Source organism: Staurois parvus, unplaced genomic scaffold, assembly GCF_062004578.1.
Source record: "Staurois parvus isolate SC_StPar_1 unplaced genomic scaffold, SC_StPar_1.0 ptg000937l, whole genome shotgun sequence".
In the NCBI taxonomy this organism is placed as follows: domain Eukaryota; kingdom Metazoa; phylum Chordata; class Amphibia; order Anura; family Ranidae; genus Staurois; species Staurois parvus.
In genome coordinates this window covers 560,358-583,827 of record NW_028318733.1, presented here as the reverse complement: position 1 = coordinate 583,827, position 23,470 = coordinate 560,358, and the positions used below count along the sequence as shown (strand labels likewise).

Below are 23,470 nucleotides of genomic sequence, written 5' to 3'. Positions count from 1 at the left end.
GTTGGAAACCCCTCCCCTTTGTTTCCAAAGCAACCATCCCAGTTAGCCAGTGTGGGTTAAAGCGGAACTTCACTCTCTCAATCAACATAGACGATTTTTAATCCTTATGCTGCTAACATTAGTACATAGATAGGAAAGTATATCATGTATACTTGTTTTAAACTTTTTTTTTTACATTTCTTTAGTTACTTCCTGTTTTCCATGCCTAGGCAAATGATGTCACATATCCCAGCAATCTTCAGGAGAGGAGGGAGAGTTCTCAGCTCAGCCTACACCTGAGCTAGAGGCAGATAGATTCCAGGAAGTAAATGATACATAACGTATCTGCACTTACATAAGATGGCCACTTCCTGAAATGCCAGGAGTGTTTTTCAAAATCATTTCTCAGCAAAATAAAGCACAGAGACATGGGTGAATGGGTGAGTTTGCTTTGAATATTAAAAATGAATTAAATAGCATTTTTGGTTTGTGGTGCTCAGATACAGTGCAGTTCCACTCTAAGGTCTAGGGGCAGGGGCAGGGGCAGGGGCAGCCATGGTTAGTGTGGTTACAAAGTGTCCAATTGTACTTGAAATGGCAGATATGCCTGTAACCTTATTGGTAAGGTTAACGTTTCCATTTATCATTAATAGATATGTTGCTTGCATGTCTGTTTTCGTGGTAAAGTGTATGAAAAACCAACACTTTAGATTAGTTTAGGATAGAAGAGGGAAGGAGTTAAAGCTCTATCAGGTTCATTTTTGCTGTTTTGTCTGCTTAGGTGATTTCCATTCATTTTAACAGGAAGTGAGAAAAAAATCAATTAGACAGTTGTCAGAGGAATAATTGTCCTCATAGATACATTTCCTCTCACCTTGTGCTATGATAAAACAACATTTTGCCATCAAAATTAGGATTTTGCCATACTTTTGGAATCAGTGACAATGGTCATAGGTCTCAGGAGAGGCTGAATCTCCCCAGCAGGGAAATAGATAGCGATGTAACTTTGGCAAAGATTCTGAGCCTTCCCAACTCATTAGAAAGTAAAAAAAAGCATGGCATACACGTTAATAAAAATCTGTAGCTCATTTTGTACAGAATTAAAAGGATCTACTATAACGTTTTTATAATATAACATTACTCATAATGCTCAAAGATGTTTTATTGTAAATTATTATCCTAATGTTACATTTTAATTGAATGCAAGCCAGGGTTGGTGTTGTACTGATACTGTGTATTTTGCACTGCACTTTTTCAGTCTAGAAAGACTGTTTATCAAAACAGAACAGTTTAACATCTGCAATAATATGTAGCACAATGCTACACAGTTTTGATAGAGAGGATATAAGGGAATAATAGAGAAAATGCAAATCTAATTTTTATGCAACTGGTGCCATTGCTACATAATTATTGGCTCTGTCAAACACCATATAGTATTCTCGGATAAATACATCTCCCAAAATCCACAGATCTCCTGAACTGGTTGGCAGGTTCATGGCCTGGAATCCACTGGTGCAGCCTTGCTGGCTCTGTGGAATGTTGAAAACATGTATTAGCAAAGAATGTCATGCTATCATAAACATGGCGAACAAGATGTAACTGTAGCCATGTGCCTGATGTGTGTAGTGTGAAGTCTGGAAGCAAATTACAGAGTGATGCATATGCAAATAAATTTGCATACAATGAATGTATATGTAGTTTAGAATCTTATATACAAATGTTAGGAAAGCAATTACTATTCGGAATTATTATAGGAATTGGTATTGCAGTAGAAGCTAAAGGCCCCATCACACATATTTATGGTCCTGATAAAAGATCTAAAATATGTTTTTCAGTATTACACTGAAGAACCTACCTGCCGCACATATGCACTAGCTGGCAGTGGATATTGGACACCGTTGATTGTAATTACAACAGTTGGCATGTTGCTGATATTGTTGCAGTTGATGACATACTAAAAACAGAATGTAAACATACATAAATACAAGTTAAGGCTATACACACACACACATCCTAAAGTAGAATTATAGGCAATTTATTTTTCATTTTGAATAGAGCAAGGGAGGGTTATAAGCCCTGTCAGATTTTTTTTTGCCATCTGTGTCCAATTGTGGAGATTTCCCTTCACTTCCTGTACTATAGCAAACTGGAAGTGAGAGGAAATCCCTGAAAGTCAAGGGAATTCCTTGGGGACCCCAGGTCACCAAAACTGGTGTCTCTATCAGAAGATTTCCCCTATATTACTTTTCTGGGAACAACCCAAAATTTGGAATTTTCTTTTACTTTCAATGATAGTGGTAAAGAGGACAAATGGTGAGGGAGAAACTCCTTAACGGGGGCACAGATAGTATTAAAAACTGACAAGCATTGTATTCCCTCTCCACTCTGTCCAAAACAAAAAATGTTTTTCCTTTAGTTATACTTTAGTGTCTCCAGCCTAGTTCAGCACAAAAGCTACAAAAGAATTACCTGTCCATTTGAATCCTGACTTGCTCCAATGTAGTACTGAATGTTTGCAATAGGGGTAGATGGTCCAGCCAGAAGAGATGTTCCAGTGTCAACAATAGCTGAACAGGAGCCACTGCATGCAATGACCTGACCACCAATGGAAATGCTATGCACAAAACAAAATATATTTAAATAGATGATTGACCCACTCTGAGCTTTTTTACAGTTTAATCAGTGTGATAAACATTCTATTTCTTGCATATGTGCAAGCACCATGGAACACACGATAGCTCCAGTCATGTTTGTTCTCACCTATCCACCGTTATCTGCCAATATGTTTCTGCAGTGAGAGGAACCCAGTTCAGATTTCCAGTGTAATAAGAGGTGTCTACACCACCAAAGAGAACAAAGCTGCCACTCTGCCCTTGACTAGAAGAGGAAAAACAATACATGTAAAATTAAACTTAATATTTATAGCAAACTGGAATGACAGAATTTTTTTCTCTTTACAGCTTGAATAATAAACACATTTGGAAATTGAATTTAAAGAATAAAGAGAATTATTGGTTGTCTGTACTGGCCTAAGAATGGTTAATGTCTCTAACTGTAAACTAACGGAGAATTCTGTATTAAATTTATTGTGGAGCAACAACAAAAAGTAATTCTGGAAGTTATAGGCATACTGTGTACCATCATTATTGATGTGATGATCAGTGGATGGCAGTAATTTACTTCTGATTTTTTAAATTAGTGGGCTGAGCTATGTGTGTGGCAGGACAAAATCAACAAAACAGTGCATTCCCACTACACTAGGTGTGAATGGGGCCTGGAAGTGAAACTGGTGTGTTTACACATGAGCAAAGGGGCTCCATTCACATTTATGTGTTTCCGAACGCATGGCAAACATGGCAAATAAAACAAGAAGTACATTAAACAATGTACCATGCTCCACTCTAAAAACAGTTTGGGAGCTTCTTTGGGGCAATTGTCCCACATGCTCTATGCATGATGAATAGAAATGCTCCAAGATGCCCCCTCAAAAAAAAATGCATGTGGGAACATATGTACCCACTATGTGAAAATGTGAATGGGGCTTGACAGCTGAGTGTCTCCATCCACTCCCTCCTATGTACTGGTATAAAAATGGCCATACACTATACAATCTGATTATACAATCTCTGTACAATTTATTTTATATTTACCAAAGGACCCACCTTTGGTAGGATGACCCACCTGAACAATCTATTAAATTTGTATCAAATTAGACAGACTCTTACATTTCACAGCTGATGGTAGATGGAGATTGTGCAATCAGATTGTACAGAAAGTGGTTGGAAATAACACAGAGGGATGGTATAGTTATGAGGGAGGTGTGGTCTAGACTGGTAACACTAGTCCTATCATGCCCTTTTCTGTGATGCAGCAACTCAGTGAATGATGGGATGTGAAACTCAAACAGAAACATGAAATTTCAAAGTTTCTGTGGATGAGGTAACTGAGAGATAAGAACATTGGGATTGCTGGGCAAAAAGGACATTATAAAAGGATTCTAAATATGATAAGTGAAATTCTGCCCAAAAAGGTGAACTTAACCTTTAAAACTAATTTCTCCAATGGAAAATCTATATTCCAGATCTCAATAGTAGCCCCAAGCTGTCTTTTGACATTGGATATTTTTAATGGTGAATCCTTATCAAAATCCTTATCAGTGAATAGCCATTATTAAAGAAATATATAAGCGAGCACTACATGTAAAATATTAAATAATTATACCAGGTAGCCGCTAGCACTAAAAGGTATAGGTAACAGCCCCAGTTAACGTATTCACAAATCTGCAGCACTCTTACAAATATGCAATTGGCAATATATTCAAAAAAGGTATTAAGTGCACAATATAAATAAAGTACTATCCGTGCAATCCATGTAATGTGAAATCAATAAAAGTCCATGATCTTCATATGATTTCAATAAATATATAAATAAATAGGTAATTCAACAAGCAATAAATTCAAGTTTAAAATTATTAATAACACGTGCACAATATGATATTAAAGTGCAATTTGTGCAATATGTGAAATCAAATAAAAGTCCATGATATTCAGATGATTTCCAATGGGTATATAAATAAAGTGGGAAGTTTCCAGGGCTCTGGAGCCCTGGAAATTCATGCTGCTGGATGCCACCTTCAGATGTGCTCAGGATCTGCAATCTTCCCCAGATTTAAGGAGGCATGCACCATCGGTACTTTGAGGATGCTGGATTAACCCTTAAACTGTCCTACTACCCCTGCACCCAGATGTGACAGATTGTAACCAATGCCTGTATACATCAAAGTTCTGGTGAGTGCACACCCATAAGAAGTGGTGGATTACTTTTAAAGACACATGCACCATTGCACTTTGGGCACAGAATTATATTGCATATTGAAGAAAGTTTCCTGTTGAATTTCCCGCTTTATTTATATACCCATTGGAAATCATATGAATATCATGGACTTTTATTTAATTTCACATATTGCACAAATAGCACTTTAATATCATATTGTGTACGTATTATTAATAAATTTAACTTGAATTTATTGCTTCTTGAATTACCTATTTATTTTATTTATTTATATGTTTATTGAAATCATATGAAGATCACGACTTTTATTGATTTCACACTACACGGATTGCACGGATAGCACTTTATTTATATTGTGCACTTAATACCTTTTTTGAATATATTGCCAATTGCATATTTGTGGGAGCGCTGCACTTTTCAGATTGGTGAATAGCCATTGCTTTATATAGTGGACCAATTGCACTCGCTCATGTTCACTCACCATCATCATACGAATAAAAGTTGCATCCTTTGAAGCCTTCAATTAATTATATTAAAGTTAGTCAGCTGGCAAAATTTAGCATTTTAAATAGTGTTTGAGTTGATTGTAGCCGTATTAGTGCATTTGCGAAACAATTGAGTACTGTCCGTGATACTTTTTTTATTTGCACTAACATACAATTTTGAGGACAAGCTTTTGGGGAATGTCCCCTTCTTCAAGGTCTAAGCAGTACTCACAAAGTTAGCAGAATGTTAGAAGAGATGAAAGGAAAAAAAAAAAAAAAAAAAAAAAGGAGGCTAGAGATAAGATGCAGTCAAAGCGAGGGGGGAGGGGGGGGGGGATACTACACTCACACAGAGGGAGTCAAGCTACAGCTAATAGTCATAATAGTAATAATAGTCATGATTGAGGAATCCCATGTCCAAATTAAGGCCCTTATCTCTTGTGTCAAATAGAATTATCCTTCTTTGTTCAAAAGTTTTTCTTTCCTGAATGGATTTGAAATTTCCTTTAAGTACTCTACAGGTGTGCAGAGGTCATCTTCCTTATGTTCCTTGATGGTATGTCTGTGCAAATTTATCCTTGTTTGCAACTTCTGTCCTGTTTTGCCAACATAAGATCCTTTGCTGCATTTTCTGCACTGGATAAGATACACAACATTACTGGAGGTGCAGCTGTATGATCCGGAGATATTGAAGATCCCTTTTGAGTGTCTGACACTTTTTGATGGATTGATTTGGTTGCACAGTTTACAGCGTTTCTTATTGCAGTGTTTGCTTCCATTATTTGTGACATCATTATCAGAAGGAAGTTTCCTACTGATTAGTTTATTTCTGAGGTTAGGGGGTTGTCTGAAGGCCAGTATTGGGGGTTGATGGAATATTTCTTTCAGAGTTCCATCCTCTGTTATGATGGGTTGTAAATCTTTATTTTTCTTATCCCTTCTAGTGCTGGGTTGTATGTGGTTACTAGAGGTACATGGTTGTTTGTTTTTTTCTCCTTGTACTGAAGCAGATTTTCTCTTTGGGTTCTCAAGGCTGTGTTTATGCCGGTGTTGATAGTTTTGTCCTTGTAACCTTTCTTATGGAAGGAGCCTGCTAGTGTCCCGAGATGTTTATCTCTTTCTCTTAGGTCAGAACATATTCGGTGGTATCTGATGGCCTGACTGTGCATGATGGCACGTTTCGTGTGTTGGGGGTGGAAGCTGGAACTGTGGAGGTAGTTGCATCTGTCAGTGGGTTTCCTGTATATTGAGGTGTGAAGCGTATCATCCCTGATGTATACTGTGGTGTCTAGGAAGTTGACCTGTGTGTTTGAGTATTCCATTTTTAGTTTGATTGATGGATGAAAAGTGTTGATCAGTGAGTAAAATTGTTTTAGGTTTTCTTCACCTTCTGTCCATATGATGAAAATATCATCAATATAGCAATAGTATCTGTATGATAATTCTATTTGACACAAGAGATAAGGGCCTTAATTTGGACATGGGATTCCTCAATCATTATCTGATATTTTTATGACTATTAGCTGTAGCTTGACTCCCTCTGTGTGAGTGTAGTATCCCCCCCCCCTCCCCCCTCGCTTTGACTGCATCTTATCTCTAGCCTCCTTTTTTTTTTTTCTTTCATCTCTTCTAACATTCTGCTAACTTTGTGAGTTGTACTGCTTAGACCTTGAAGAAGGGGACATTCCCCGAAAGCTTGTCCTCAAAATTGTATGTTAGTGCAAATAAAAAAAGTATCACGGACAGTACTCAATTGTTTCATTTTAAATAGTGAAACTTTTCAGAACATATGCAAGTAAATTGAGAAAGGCTAATGTGCTTTACATTTGCCTACTCTTCATCGCTATGACCTCTACAGTCCACACTAGGAAAATGTTTAGGGACATGTCATGTTTCAATACCTGACAGATCTCTAATTTCATTTCAATTTATTAGAAATACAATATAGCAAATGTTCTACCTTCATAAAATAATTAGATATTCCATAGATGTATTAGAAATGTCACTTTCTCTGTGGAGAGTAGCTATTTTATATTTTAGTATTAACTGCATTGATTGCAGTGTGGAACTCTCTATTACAACTGCAGGCACCAATAGCAGTATGTACAGCAAATAGGGGCAAAGAAGAGAATTGATTGTGGCTATATCTTGACACTGGAGCCTTTCTGGATTACCAACTTCAAACTCAGCACTTTTAGCATAAAGGTCCCAATAGTTGTTCTAAAGATGTTGTATCTATACTGAAGAATTTGACCAAACTCAAAACAATATGGTTTTGTGTTACTTGTGCATACACTTCTAAGTTATTTTAAAAGCAATATTTAACTTCATTTACTACCTTGCAACACAGTACCCTTAAAGCAGAATTCTGGGCAAATTTATTTTTGTAGCATGCAGTGGGGCTGGCTCGTTTTTCTACAGGGGTGATAAAAACAGAGATACACTCACCTAATCCACCAATCCTCCAAGCACAAGACCAGTCCCTGCAGCTTCTGCCCCCTTGCACACTAGCAGTCTTCTGAATAGACTGTTCCTGACATCATCACACCCATAGACCAACTACAGACTTGAGGACAGCAAGAACCATCCAACGCAGGATGTGGGGGAGTGCCATTTTTGGGAGGTTCAAAGGATTGGGTAAGTATAGCCTTTCGGGGGGCCCCCTGGACAAGACAATCAGTTAACCCATGCAGTGAGGACACAGTTTTGCTTTAAGAGTGTATGTGTTTATTTTTAGCACTTGTACTATACTGTTTCACCTTACCTTACTTTAACTTTCATGCTTTTTACTCTTTGAGTACAGTATATTACCTCTGCTCAAAATTATATTTGCGGTTGTGGACTGAAATTGGAACGTTAACATTTTAAGTCCAAGTTGCAAATTGGGGACCTTGAATGCAACCTTTAAAATAGCAATATTCACTCACGAACTTAGATAGACAGAGAAGAGATCCTGAGGGATGAGACCCTGGCTCCACATATTATCAAAAACAGGTGTAGCTTGAGAAGATGCTAAGCTTGGAAATGCCAATCCCAAGATTCCATCAAAAGGAGAATAGTACAAGAATGATCCAGGTTCAGACTCGCTCAAACCAAAAATCTGGTTAGTGATCTGAATGTTTCCGACCTGAGGGTATAAAAAGACCAAAATAACTTTTAATCCTAAAATCTCTAAATTGATTTTAACTATGTTCTGTTACATAATGAGAGTATTTATAAAATAAAATGCATAACTATTCATTCTGTGAAACTGCATGTACATTCAATCCGTGTAAATGCTGACCCAATCAAATATTACTAGATTAATTTTACCCCAGGGCAGATGTTCTTTATTCATAAGAATAGCGAGATCTTACCTGCACTGTGTCATATCCAAGAAACCCAGACATACTGCCAGTGCCATATTGGATAGATACCGGGGTATTGGTAGCTTGGAATGTTGATGATTGCTGTGGGTTAAACATGTGGTGGTTGGCTAAAAAAAAAAAAATAGATCATAAATCAAAACCATCAGGTGTGATTGGGGCCAGGGTTTCCCTTGCCACAACCATACACTTTTTCTGTACCTTGGCACATAGTTGAGTGGTGCATTAATGAAATGTATGGGTTACTGTGTTAACTGAAAGTGTCAGGATCTTAAATGTTAGTTTACAGATTCAATATGATATTTAGAACAGACTTGATAAAATGTAGTCATGTTACATAAGTATGTACCGTGTATAAATGTAATATATAAAGTACAACTGAGTGGTGCACAGTTAAACATTTTCATAAAGTAAAGTAATCCCCACAAAAAAATCTACGCATTTAAATGTTAATCCTACTGTTAACAATTTCTTGTTTTTTAAAAAATACAAAATTTTACCTATTTATTCTACTTTTCCCAGCTGGCACCACTTCCTCTTCTGGTTCTGCACTTCTCTCTTCACTTCCATGCAGGAAGTGCACACACTACCTACCCCAGCATCCAGTGCGGGGTCTACATGTCCCATGGTTCATTGAGTCTGGTATACTAATGCACATTGGTGATTAGCATATCACAGATTTTCTGTCCATCAAAACAGGTGAGTGGTGAAGAGGGCATTTCAATAATTTTAGTCATGCCCTGCTTCTCCTGTGCTGATTGTAAGCATACATAGCAGCAGGATGCAACAGTGTAGTCTTAGCGGGGAGTGCAGATGCTGTGGTGGCTCCATAGGGATCCAGCTGGCAATAGGATCCACTGCAGAAATGGAATTCAGGCTGTTATTGAAGACAACAGCAATCCCTGGCTAGTAGGGAGAGAGTGAATAAATAATTAATGTAATAACATTAGAAATGTAAGTGCACCTAGCCATTAGCACCGTTTCCCCCTGAGTATAATAACAGTTTAGTAAGAATCTAAAAGTTACAGTAAGCTTAATGAAGCTAAGCTATTGATCTTCTGAATACATAACAGTACTTATAAAACCCCACAGACCTTGCTAAGAAAATGTCTATCTTTTCTTGAACATTTTCCTATATCTAAATAAAATCTACAGATCACCAACTCAGGCTACATACACATGATCAAATAGCAGTGGCCATTGGCAAGAGTCATTTGATTCTCACTGGCAGTTTTATTTACTGCCTGCACACACTGGGGTTGATATACTAAAGGCAAATAGACTGTTCACTTTACATGGGAATTTTCTCCAAAGTTTAGTGAACTGTGAATGTGGTAAAGTACTTTGTAAAATATACCCAAGCACATGCAAGAAAAAAAAACAGCCTCATCTCATTAATCAAGCTTTGGGGCAAGTATCTATTCAAAGTGCAATTTCCCTTGCAAAGAAAACATTTTTTTTTTAAGTCAGAAGGAAGGGTGTGGATATGCATAACTACTGGCCTAGTTCTCCTCTCTGAACTTGAACAGCCTTACATCCATATCTGTTTTGACTGCTGTTAATTCAGTCCAGACATCCATCTTTATTTTTTTTTGGTAAGGACTGTGGGATCTAGTGTCATTAAAACATCCATAAGTGCACCAATCTTGAATACAAAGGACTATTCATTTAACAAGCATGCTGATATATAGTTAGTTTGACTGAAAAAAGACAAAAAACTCCATCCAGTTGAACCATAGAAAAAAAAAGTTATAATCCTATACCCACAGTTGATCAAGAGGAAGGCAACAAAAACACAGCAAAGCATGATCCAATTTGCTCCTGCTGGGAAAAAAATTCCTTCCTGATCCCCCGAGAGGCAATTGGATATTTTCTGGATCAACTTTACCTATAAATGTTAGTATCCAGTTATATTCTGTGTATCTAAGAAAGAATCCAGGCCTTTTTTGAAGCAATCCACTGAGCTGACCAGAACCAACTCTTGAGGGAGTCTATTCCACATTTTCACAGCTCTCACTGTGAAAAAACCTTTCCGTGTTTGGAGATTAAATTTCTTTTTCTCCAGACGTGAGAACCTATTCACCTCTGTGATGACCTCAGGGTGAATAGCTCTACACCGAGTTCACTATAAGAACCACTGATGTATTTATACATGTTGATCATATCCCCCTTAATCTCCTCTTCTCAAGAGAGGCTAAATTCAGTTCCTCTAACGATCTCCTTCATGCCTCTTATCAGTTTAGTTGCCCTTCTCTGTACGTTCTCAAGTTCCCCAATGTTCTTTTTGTGAATTGGTGCCCAAAACTGAACTGTATATTCCAGATGAGGTATTAATAATAATTTGTACATGGGTTATATGATACCTCTCTCTCTGGAGTCTATACCTCTTTTAATATAAGAGAGGATTTTGCTCGCTTTAGAAACTGCAGCTTGGCATTGCATGCCATTATTAAGCTTGTGATCTACCAGAACTCCCAGATCTTTCTCCACCATTGATTCCCCCAGTTGTACTCCCCCTAGTATGTATGATGCATGCATATTCTTAGCCCTCAAGTGCATAACCTTACATTTATCAACATTAAACCTCATTTACCACATAGTTGCCCAATTAAACAGTGCATTGAGGTCAGCTTGTAAATTGAAGACATCCTGTAAGGACGTTATTCCACTGCACAGCTTGGTATCATCTGCAAAGACTGAAATGGAATTTCTAATCTCAGACCCTATATCATTTATAAATATATTAAAAAGTAAGGGTCCCAACACTGAACCTTGGGGTACACCATAGACCATTCAGAGTATGAATCGTTAACCACTACTCTTTGAATACAATCTTTTAGCCAGTTTTCGATCCATTTACATACAGATTTTTCCAAGCCCGTAGACTTTACCTTACACATTTGCCGTGTGTGGGGAACTGTATCAAACACTTTTGCAAAATCCAAGTATGCCACGTCCATCGCCACCCATCTGTCCAAGGTTTTGCTCACCCCCTTATAAAAAGAAATCAGATTTGTTTGAAATCTTGAAATGTTGCCAAGAAGGCATCCGGAGTGGCCGCATGATCGCCAGCTCCGGCGCCCCTGCCAAATCCACCACCATTCGGGCGGTAGTGGGCCCCGAAACATCCGCCGGAGGTCCTGCGAACACCCTGAAGGGGTGCTGGGTGCTCTCTCCCTCCGGCGGAGCTCCAGTGGCTTGCGGCCTACTGCGACGTACCGAGATGCCTCCGCTCCAGCAAGAGGGATGAGGGGACGCAACCACCACCCCCACCCCCGTTGGTACCTACAACTGCCGCAGTGACCCGTGACACCACTGCTCCAGAAGTCCTGCCGTCACCCAGGAGGGGTACTGGGCCTACCACGACCTGCGAAGCTGCGGTCCTCCCTGCCAACCCAAGAAGCCACCGTCCCGTGCCAGAAAGAGGAACCTACCACCACCCCCACCGGTACCTACAGCCACCGCCGCAGAGAGAGCCCCTGCCTCCTACTCCTGTACCGTGAGGAGAAGCCACCACCGACGGCACTGAGAGGGTAAGCCACCACCACCAGCACGTCTCCCCTCCTCCCCATCGTGCCACACAGCTGCTCCCTGTGCCCTGCCACCACTCAGCCCTGAGCCCTGTAACGTGAGCCTGCCACGCGGCCTACAACACCCACAGACGCCGGGCCCTACAACACCCACAGGTGCTGGACCCTGCTGCTCCCACAGACGCTGGGCCCTACAGCACCCACAAGCACTGGCCCACAGCACACACAAGTGCTGCCCTGCAACACCTACAAGCGCCGGCCCTACAGCACCTCCGATGCCGGGCCCTACTGCACCTACCGACGCCAGGCCCTACAGCACCTCCAGACGCTGGCCCCTACAGCACCTCCAGATGCTGCTCCCTATAGCACCTCCAGATGCCGCGCCCCACAGCACCTCCGGATGCCGCGCCCCACAGCACCTCCGGACGCCGTGCCCCACAGCACCTCCATCGCCGTGCTCCACAGCACCCACAGACACCGGCCTACAGCACCCACAGACTGCCGTCACTAGCCAGCAGCAGATCCAGCTGCCCACCACTCTCCCTCCCCTCCCACAGATGAACTCCTCCGCCACTGCGCGACAGACTCTCCGCATCTATACGGCTTGATGTGAAACCTTTCACCTCCCTCAAATGACCAGCACTCCACCCACCCTCCTAATATGCCACCTGTACTCCTCCTCATCGTACTCCTCTCCTCCATTCACAAAATCTCCTCCCTCTACCCTCCTACTCCCCCAAAACAACTATACATCGGACTCTCACTACTTTCATCTCCCCACTACGGCTCTCGCCACCTCCTCCTGATACTCCACTCTCCCACTGACCCACACGCCACCACTAACAGACACTCACGCTCTTGCACATCCCGCTCCCATGCCACCTTTCTCACCCTTCTCCTCCTCCTAAACGCCAGGGATATCTCCCCAAACCCTGGCCCCTCACCACCTCACTCAACCACTTGGCACCCTCCTACTCCCACAAACCGCTGCAACCCCCTCAACCTTACACCTGTCCCCCTCCTCCCTGCATCCACCCCTCCACTACCGGTTGCACTCCTGAACGCCCGATCGGTTTGCAACAAGCTCACCGCCATTCATGACCTCTTTATCTTCCACTCCCTCAACCTCCTAGCGGTCACCGAAACCTGGATCCAAGCCACTGACTCCACCTCCCCTGCGGCACTCTCCTATGGAGGTCTCGTCTGGTCCCATTCACCCAGACCGAGCAGCCGTAGAGGTGGTGGGGTCGGCATGCTCTTGTCACCGCTGAGCACCTTCCAGGTCCTCCCAAACCCCCCCTCTCTATCCTTCTCCTCCGTCGAGGCCCACTGCATCCAACTCTTCTCCCCCACCCCTCTGAGGATTGCAGTAATCTATCGGCCTCCTGGACCCGTATTCCGCTTCCTTGATGACTTTTCCGCCTGGCTACCCTTCTTCCTCTCCCCTGAGCTACCCATCATCATCCTTGGAGACTTCAATATCCCTATCAATGTCAACAACCCAGCTACATCCCAACTACTCCACTTAACCTCTGCTTTTTCACTCACAGTGCACACAGTCCTCCACCCACACCGTCGGGAACACCCTGGACCTCGTTTTCTCCCATCTCTGCACCCTCCACAACCTCACAAACACCCCTTTCCCTCTATCTGACCACAACCTCATTACATTCTCCATCTCTCCGTCCTCTAATACCCCCCCCCGAACCTCAAACCACCACTAGTCGTAACCTCCGCAACCTGAACCCGGCCCCTCTCCACTCTGCAGCTGACCGTCTGTATGACAGTATCCTCCCACTGTCATGCCCTGACCTGGCCACTACTGTGTACAACTCACTATCAGCTGCCCTAGACTCCTTAGCACCCCTGACCACACGTAGCATTAGACCCCGACCGCTTCAACCCTGGCAGAACGACCACACTAAAAATCTTAAACGACGCAGTCGTGCGCAGGAGCGATTATGGCGTAAAACCAGATCCCCTCGAGCCTTCTCCCTTTACAAATCCGCCTTCCTCACCTACACCTCCTCCCTCCACGCCACCAATCAAGCCTACTTCGTTACCCTCATCAACAACCTCTCCACCTGTCCTTGCCGGCTCTTCTCCACTTTCAACTCCCTACTCTCCCCCCCCCCACCCAGTACCTCACTCACCGCCCACGAGATTGCCACTCACTTCCAAAATAAGATTGACGCAATCCGTAAGGACATCGCCAATGCGCAACCTGCCTCCCCACCTAGCCTCCCTCCCACTATAAACCCATCAACTCTCCCCTCCTCTGACCTCGCAACCGCCCTGCCCCCCACCACACCTAACATCCCGCACACCTTATCCTCCCCAACACTCCGCTCCTTCAGGACTGCTACCACTGAGGAGGTTACTAAGGTCTTCTCAGAAGCCCGCCTCACCACTTGCCCCCTTGACCCTGTCCCCACACAACTCCTCCAGTCACCCTCCTCCTCCATCCTACGCTCCCTCACCCATATCTTCAATCTCTCCCTCTCCACTGGCACATTCCCCTCCCTCCTAAAGCACACGCACATCACTCCCATACTCAAAAAACTCTCGCTGGACCCCACGGACCTGAACAACCTTAGACCTATCTCCCTACTGCCATTTACTTCCAAGCTCCTTGAGCGCTTAATCTACAATCGCCTAAGCACCCACCTCACTGACAACAACCTCCTCGATCCACTACAGTCTGGCTTACGTCCCCTACACTCCACCGAAACCGCCCTACTCAAAATCACTAATGACCTGCTAACTGCCAAAGCTAATGGCCACTACTCAGTCCTCTTACTCCTCAACCTTTCCGTGGTCTTCGACACAGTTGACCACCCTGTCCTCCTTAATAAACTACACTCCCTCGGCATCAGAGACTCCGCTCTCTCCTGGCTCTCCTCCTATCTATCCCAACGCTCCTTGAGCGCTACCTATAATGCCACCACCTCCTCCTCTCTCCCCCTCTCTGCTGGGGTCCCCCAAGGCTCTGTCCTCGGGCCCCTTCTCTTCTGCATCTACACCTCCTCCCTCGGCAAACTGATACACTCCCACGGCTTCAACTACCACCTCTACGCCGATGACACGCAAATTTACCTCTCCACCCCTCAGTCTTCCCACCTACTGAACGACATATCAGACTGGATGTCGCTCCATTTCCTCAAACTGAACCTTTCCAAAATCGAGCTCCTAATTTTCCCCACAGCCCGTGCCCCCCCCCCACCCTCTCCATCACGGCCAACAACGCCACCATCAGTTCCACCCCACAAGCCAAAGTCCTAGGTGTCACTCTTGACTCAAACCTGTCCTTCCAACCCCATGTTCAATCGTTGGCAAACTCATGCAGGCTCCATCTCCGCAACATCTCCAAAATACGTATGTCCCTAACCCCAGACACTACTAAACAACTCGTTCACTCCCTTATTATCTCACGACTTGACTACTGCAACTCCCACCTCACTGGCCTACCCCATCACAGACTATCCCCGCTTCAGTCTATCCTGAACTCAGTGGCCAGACTCATTCACCTCACCAACCGCTCCGCTTCTGCCACCCCCTCTCTGTCATTCCCTCCACTGGCTTCCGATTGCCCAACGCAATAAATTCAAACTACTAACACTGACATACAAAGCCATTCATAACCCTGCCCCAAACTACCTCACCGACCTGATACCCAAATACCACTCTACCTGTAATCTTCGCTCCTTACAAGATCTCCTACTTTCTAGCTCCCTGGTCTCCACGTCCCACGCCAGACTGCAGGACTTCCCCAGGATTTCCCCCATCCTCTGGAACTCACACCCCAATCCATCAGACTGTCACCTTCCCTCCTCACCTTTAGGCGCACCCTTAAAACCCATCTCTTCAGGGAAGCCTACCCCACCCTGACCTAACAGCCGATCTACACTCTACACTCCTCCTACCACTCCATCCGCCTCAGCCACTTCCTCCTGTACCACTATCCCCTCCCTCCTAGATTGTAAGCTCGAAAGAGTAGGGCCCTCGAACCTCTCGTGTTTTGTCTTGTTATTGTATTGTCTCATGTACTGTCCCCCACTATAATGTACAGCGCTGAGCAAACCTTTAGGTGTCATATTAATGTCTTTCATGAATCCATGCTGTCTGTTGCTTAAAATATTTTTTTTCCAATAAGAACTCATCTATGTGGTCTTTTTTTAAACTCTCCAATATCTTTCCAACTATAGAAGTTAAACTAACAGGTCTATAATTACTTGGTAAAGATTTTGACCCCTTTTCAAATATTGGCACCACATTGGCCTTACACCAATCCAGTGGTACAATGCCAGTCATTAAAGAGTCCCCAAAAATTAGAAACAATGGCTTTGAAATGACAGAGCTTAATTCTTTAAGGACCCATGGGTGTATGCGATCCAGTCCAGGTGCTTTATTCACCTTTATACTGTCTAAATATTTTTGGATCATATCAATTGTGAGCCAATGTGGATCACCTGGAGCTGTGTTATTACTATGCCCATTATGGACAAGAGCTCCCCCATGCTCCTTTGTATGCACAGAGCTGAAGAAGGTATTAAATAAATTTGCCTTCTCTTTGTCCCCAGTCACCCACTCTAGATTATTTTGTAAAGGACCTACATGCTCAGACTGCACCTTTTTACTATTAATATATTTGAAGAATTTTTTGGGGTTGGTCCTGCTATCTTTTGCAATCTGTCGTTCGTTTTCAATTTTTGCGACCTTTATTTCCTTATTGCATATTCTGTTATATTCGTTGTAATCTTTAAACGATGATAGCGTTCCTTCATTTTTATATTTAATAAAAGCTCTTTTTTTATTATCTATAGCTTTTTTAACTTTGGCCGTAAGCCACGTAGGTTTGATTTTTAACCTTTCAAACTTGTTGCCCATGGGAACATTTTTGCTCTTTAACTGTTCCTGCAGTACCATTACTCCAGTCAATTTCCGGGTAGTTAAAATCCCCCATTATTATCACTGTCCCAGCCCTTGAAGCCCTTTCGATCTGTGCAAGGAGCTGAGTTAACACCTCCTCATTAACACTGGGAGGCCTATAACAAACTCCAATGATTACCTTTGTAGTATGCACCCAGTTGTGCAGTTCCACCCATAATACTTCAGCCTCATCACACTCTCCATCAACTAGGTCCTCTTTCACACTCGCTTTGAGATCACTTCTCATATAGAGACAGACACCACCACTTTTCCTATTTACTCTGTCTCTCTGACAGTGAACATAGCCAGGAATATTAATGGCCCAGTCATGCGAAGAATGAAGCCAAGATTCAGCAATACCAATTAAATCATAGTTCTCTTCATACACCAAAGCTTCCAACTCACCTATTTTGCTCGGCAGACTTCTGGCATTGGTGAACAAACACTTTAATTCATTGACACCTTGTTTACACGTATTTTGCATATTTTTTATTTTCATACAAATTGTACCAATTCCACTGGTTGTTTGTAACATGGGAACCTTCTTATCATCTGCCATAGCCTTCCCCCCATCTTTCCCCATTCCACCCACCAATAAGTACTGACCCGTCTGATCTGTCTACCCCATTATAATCTAATTCTCCCTCCCCCCTCGATCCTAGTTTATATACTCCTCCAGCCTTCCCATGTTGGATTATAACCTACTAACTATGACATTCGTCATTTGGGCTTATATTCAGCACTGGTTTGCATTTACATATATTTGACTTTGTCCACCTTTGCAAGATTTACACATTCACTATCATATCATACAATCACTTCAGAGACAGCAATTTGTGTGTATCTGTACTGTTACATGATTATTTGTGCAATAGTAATGCTGTTTGCAATACCCTGTGTATGACCAATTATATCATGCCTTTCGTTCTTGCATTTTGTACCTTGGGAGGCAGCCATCAGCTGGGTGCTAAGCCTATATGCATATTGAACTTTAGATTTTTACAGTACATTACCATGTGCTCGGGCACTTACCGATTGCAAGACAGCTTTTTGGAAGTTGCATGACTAAACTTAGATCTTTTTTCCCTGACGAAGCCATGTCGGTAGTGGTGTAGCGCATGGGATGGAGCTTAGTGACGCACTGAGGCAGGGGTCCGTGGACCAGAAGTCTGATTATATGTTAAATGCTCTTTATATATCTTGTATTGTGAGTGCAAATTTGGCACACAAAATATTTTGGATTCAATAAATGGCATTATACGATCAGAGGCCATTTTTTAATCTTCCTTATGGGGATGCCGAGTGGAGGAGAAGGAGGCACCACAAATTTGAGTAGAGTGACTACTTATGTGGAGGAGGTATACAGTACTGCCATCTTGAGTCCATATTTTGGAATGTAACAAGTGCATTAGACCTGTATATTTAGGTACAGTATATAGGTCCTGGTTCTCAGATAAGCAGCCATCCATAAGTGTGGTGGTGGGACACGCTGGTGAAGCACACAGATATTTTAAAGATCACTGAAGCAACTAGAAAAGCTACAATTTCTGGGGAAATTGTGTGAAGTGTTCTTGCCTCCACCAGTAGTCTACAACTGGAGTGGGCGGAGTAACTGGGTGGAGTGGCTTGAGTAACTGTTGTGTGATTAGAGTGGCTGGAGTAACTGTGAAAAAGTCAATGGGTGGCGTGAGTTGCAAACAAATGATCATATTGTGAAAACTATCAGGACTATGGCTTAGCCATGAACATTTTTAGTGGCAGCAGGGATAGCTGAATGTTTTGATATAAAATTCGTGTAGGTGGGCTTGAAAATGAGGGAGTGGTGGCAGTTTAGAAATCATGTCCTGATTTTTCAGCTCACACTCTAGCTTTTGTCAGCTCCCACTCTAGTTTTGAACATTCCACCATTCATTCCTATGGGACCAATATTACTGTCTATGTAGTGTAAAAACTGTGGGAGGAGTTAGGGTGGTAAATTTGGCTATAATAATAAGAATATATACTGTATGTGAGATAACAGTAAGTGGTCTTGCCATGCAAGAACACTTAATTATATTGGTTTATGAAGTGATTTTGAGCACAGGCGCAATTAATGTTTTCCATATAGAATTTTATGGATATTCACTTGGGATTATGCATTTATGTGACTTATGTATTTACACATGGATTATTAATTATATATGAATTAAGGTATTTATTTTATGCAGATTTTTTATTTGTGATTATTGGCACAGGTGGTCTTTGCCTCCATTGTAGTAGCTATTCATTGATTGAGATCTATCATGTGAACTATTCTCAGTGGCATACTAAGGGGGGTGCAGGGGGTGTGGTCTGCACTGGGAGTGCACTTGCTACAGGTTCTTCAGCTGCCTGCCATTCATATTTTTGTGCTGCACCACTATCTCTTCTGCCACAGTGAAATGGGGTTAAAGCATGCAGTGAGGATCAATATGCTGGCTGTTTTTCAGAGAGCAAAACACATGTGAAAGAGCCCTTAATTTTTTTTTTTTTAATTACGACGTATCAAGTCTGCACAGATGAATGAAAAGGAAGAGAATCGTCCTGTTCATTCACAAACTGAAACATATTAACACAACTTACTGGCCCCCAGTGCAGTGGCGGTGCATACTAGTTGTATTTTTCATTATGTTTCATGACCATTTATGTTATGTTTATGATCAACATTAACATTTAGATCATATGATTATCATGATTTATATGACAGTTCGCTTTTTATATTTTGCACATTGCATTGGCTGTGTGTGATTGTGTTTTTAATTACTGTAGATTTTAACTTTCATTTTGTGAAATTTCTGGTGTTGTGTGTAACCTTTAAAGTTATCTCCTCCTCACTCTCCCCTAATGATTGCTGTGATGTTGAGATCTCCTGGCATGGTAAGATGTGTTGGGTTGGTTCTTTCCCATCAAAAAACCCCTCCTTTGTCTGGGCTGTGGATCCCTTGTTCTGGCTCTGCAGTCTTGGTCTTCTATAAAATGGCCGCCGGATACGATCTGCGCATGCGCGGGTTATCCGCGATGACGCGGGAGGCTTGCATTGCGCATGCGCGGGTGTCATAGCCTCGCGCATGCGCAGTAGCGCTAAAATGACGCGAAAATGCGTCTTTTCACAATTAAGAGGTCCTCTATATATAAGGGACCATGGTTGAGAGGCACATTCCCTTTGATAATGTGCCATTGCCACGAAACGCGTTAGGGATAAGGACACCTCTCACACCATTGATTATCCACTTGTTTCATGCATCTGACTGTCGGCCATCTTTTTGGATTCTATGCATCAGCTTTTTGGACATTACCATGTAAGTGTATTACTTACTTTTTACCTTTGAATAAAATACTACACTATCAAGATTTCTTTCTTTTGGGTCTTATTGCTGAGCCCCTGAGATGATCTCCTGATAAGAAAGTACACCAATCCTGGCGATAGAGGATATAAAGTGATTTCGTGTTACTGTAAAGAGGCGCACTCCCCCTGGTGGTAGGAGACGGCAAGAGTGGTGCACTGGTGTTCCTGAGGGCTTCACGCTGAGGACCATCTGGCTGTGACCAGGAGTAGGTCATTATACTCCAATGCGCATGTACTTGCGCTATCTGGTTAGTGCATTATACAGTCATTCCCCTATCACGGAAGTCACGGATTTTTTTGGATACATCACAGAACTTATGATTTTAACATCACCATCACTATATGCACCTTGATTAGTCGGATAGATCTTCATTACTTATCTGATTACTGTTTACAACAATTTAAGAATGTGGAATCTGGTGCATGTTGAAATATGAACATTTTAATCTGCTATTCATGTTAATTCCCTGTATTATACACTCAAGCGCTGCAATTTTTTGTATTTGACTTTTGATGAAGGGGGTATACGAGGTTTACCTATATGCTAGCAGCTTGAATCCTATCATATCCAGCGCTCGTTCCTCTCTTCATATATAGTTCATTATGACCTAAGCCTGCACGAGGGACCATTTTTTAAATTAAAGTATACGACTTTACTACCACTTTAAGGATGCTTATGTAAATTTGTAATTGTATAAATAAGTATAATTTCAATTGTATATATAGCATATTATAATTCATTTTTTAGTATTACCTCTGTCTAAGTATTGTTATATGAGAGGAGTGGAGCCATCATTTTTCTCTGTGAAAAATGTTTGCAATTAATTATTTACATGTATATATGTATATATATATATATATATATATATATATATATATATGTTTTTGTTTGTTACCAGCCTTTGAGTCTCAAACTCCCCATCCCCTTTTATTGTTATCTGTGTCTCCATTGTGTTTATTTTACTTCATTTCCTGTAAATTCGTTGCAAATTACTCACTGCAGGCTGAGCTGGAACAGTAAACAGAGGGAACCCACAAGTTTGAAGATCCGGTATCAAAGATGACAGTGAAGGACTGAGGTGGGGTTCCAATGGAAATAGTTCCAAAATATTCAATCTGACAGAAAAAAATACAAGAATTATGTTTTTGCCATCACATAGCTGTATGCTTAAAAAAGTATGGTAAACAAGGTAGTACTATGTGCATGTTAAAATAGTAACACGTACTCTAAATTTAAACAAACGCTTACTGTGGATGATTAAACATCTCCAACATCAGCTCGCTTGGGTTAGCACTGTGATCTGGTTAGTGTATTGTGATAGCCAAGCATGGAAAAATAGAAAACCTGATGCTCTTGGGTTCTCATATATCACAACATTTTTGCTCTGAAAACATATTAAACAGGAAAAGAGCTCAGTGTCCCACTAACCAAATTTTTTTAAAGTGACACTAAACTCTGGATTAAATTCTGTGATCTGACATTCTGTTAAGAGGGTGGTCACATTTATTCTCTGTTGTCCCACATACATAGCCACCCCCTCTGAACTAGGGACTGTAGGATGTGTAGTGTGCATAGACTATTGCATATGGCACTAATTAACTTGCACTGCTTGTTTCAAACAAACGGAAGTGAGGGGAAAAGGAAAGATTCAGGAACTCATGACAACAGAAAAACACAGTAAGAAATTATTTTATGAAAAGTAAATCACAGGGCCATTAAGTAGTTGATGTGTATGGATTGTTTTTGGAGAATACGGATATAATTTAGTGTCACTTTAATTTTTGTACTTGCATCACACTGCCAAAAATGAAGGGTAATAAAAACGTGTCAGCCAATCTGGCCATTCCCCAAAAAAGTTTTGGGTAGAGTTAGGTCTAATAGTACAGAAACAATCAGCAACATTTTAGGAATAATGTAGTTCTAAGATCTAAAATCTAAGTAGTTTTAGAAACAAAAATATTTAAAAAATGCTGCATGGAAAAAATAAGTTGTTTACTCACATCCATATAGTTCTGCAGGGGCTCACCAGATGCCTGAGCTAAAGATGGAAAATACTTAGTTGCTGGATTATAGTGATGTTTCTTTAAATAGTCACCCAATAATCCTAGTCTGTTTAAGCGGGCCCTTAAAGATTCTCCTTTTCTGAGGGGAACCCTGTACAAAGATTTTGAAATATGGAGATTAACATTTCCATGATACTCTGTTTATACAATTATTCTCAAAGTATTACTGTGTTAAACTTTAAAAAATGCCCTTTTAGTTACATACTTTACCACACCACATTCTGCAAGAACTACCAGCCCCAAGAGCAGAAGGATCTTCATGACTCACTGTCTTTCTCAGACACCAAAGTGAGAACTTTCAACCAACAATCAACAACTGTTTATATACACCTTTATGAATTTACCCTGTGACCTTCAAGAGAACTAAATCTAATGGGAAATCTTCCATCACCTTTCTGAAGGAGAATACGGCTGCCAAATTTGTAAACTGGAACTGATTAAATCATAGACTTTGGCAAAGCACTGTAGGCAAGTGATACAAAGCAGCTGTTCCTTCTAAAAATTATATATCCTAAAAAGTCATTAATACATACCATATGCAAATAGAGGGTTTTATGCAATAGAATTAACTGAGTGTTTCAGAAAAATTCGAATAAAAAAATGTGTTGTTCAGCTTTTTTGAGGAGAAAACAAACTTTTTTTTTTTTTTTATAAATGAAAAAAAAAATTAGGAAGGTTGACATAAAAAGCCAAGAGCTCTGGAACTCAGCTCTCCTTCATTTGCTGTTTTGAACAGGAATCCATCTACATTAGGGATTGGAAAGACTGGGAGAAGCCTCAGCCACTTGCTCTCAACAGGATTCAGGTGCTCAGCACAGCCTCAACATCTTGGAGATTTTCTGGTTTCTCTCTGCTGCCTCACAAGCTGCTACACAGGCCATAGACCTGGGTCTTTCCAGTAGCACTCCCACTTCTGAGCTTTGCTCTCAAGCGTTGAATGTGTGCCCCAGCTTCTCAGTCTTT

At 41.6% G+C, this 23,470-nt stretch overlaps 1 protein-coding gene across 1 annotated transcript; it reads right to left on the bottom strand.

The window, feature by feature from the left end:
- Positions 1 to 1,143: 1,143 nt before the first annotated feature.
- On the bottom strand, positions 1,144 to 22,768 carry LOC149441897 (pepsin A-like). Its single transcript, XM_089656771.1, has 9 exons — positions 22,713 to 22,768; positions 22,445 to 22,598; positions 21,442 to 21,559; positions 8,612 to 8,730; positions 8,183 to 8,382; positions 2,740 to 2,856; positions 2,449 to 2,593; positions 1,835 to 1,933; positions 1,144 to 1,508 (listed from the first exon to the last, which is right to left on the bottom strand). The coding sequence occupies exons 1-9, from the start codon at positions 22,766 to 22,768 to the stop codon at positions 1,359 to 1,361; spliced, it is 1,158 nt and encodes a 385-aa protein (XP_089512897.1). The 3' UTR covers positions 1,144 to 1,358.
- Between the last annotated feature and the right edge of the window lie 702 nt (positions 22,769 to 23,470).

Excerpts from the sequence above, each read along its gene's own strand:
- LOC149441897 (XM_089656771.1), bottom strand. The coding sequence starts at position 22,768 with ATGAAGATCCTTCTGCTCTTGGGGCTGGTAGTTCTTGCAGAATGTGGT. Across the intron at positions 2,857-8,182 it reads TTCTCTGTCTATCTAAGTTC|TCAAGGGCAGAGTGGCAGCT; the intron begins GTGAGTGAATAT and ends TTCCTCTTCTAG. Across the intron at positions 1,934-2,448 it reads GTCAGGATTCAAATGGACAG|TATGTCATCAACTGCAACAA; the intron begins GTAATTCTTTTG and ends TTCTGTTTTTAG.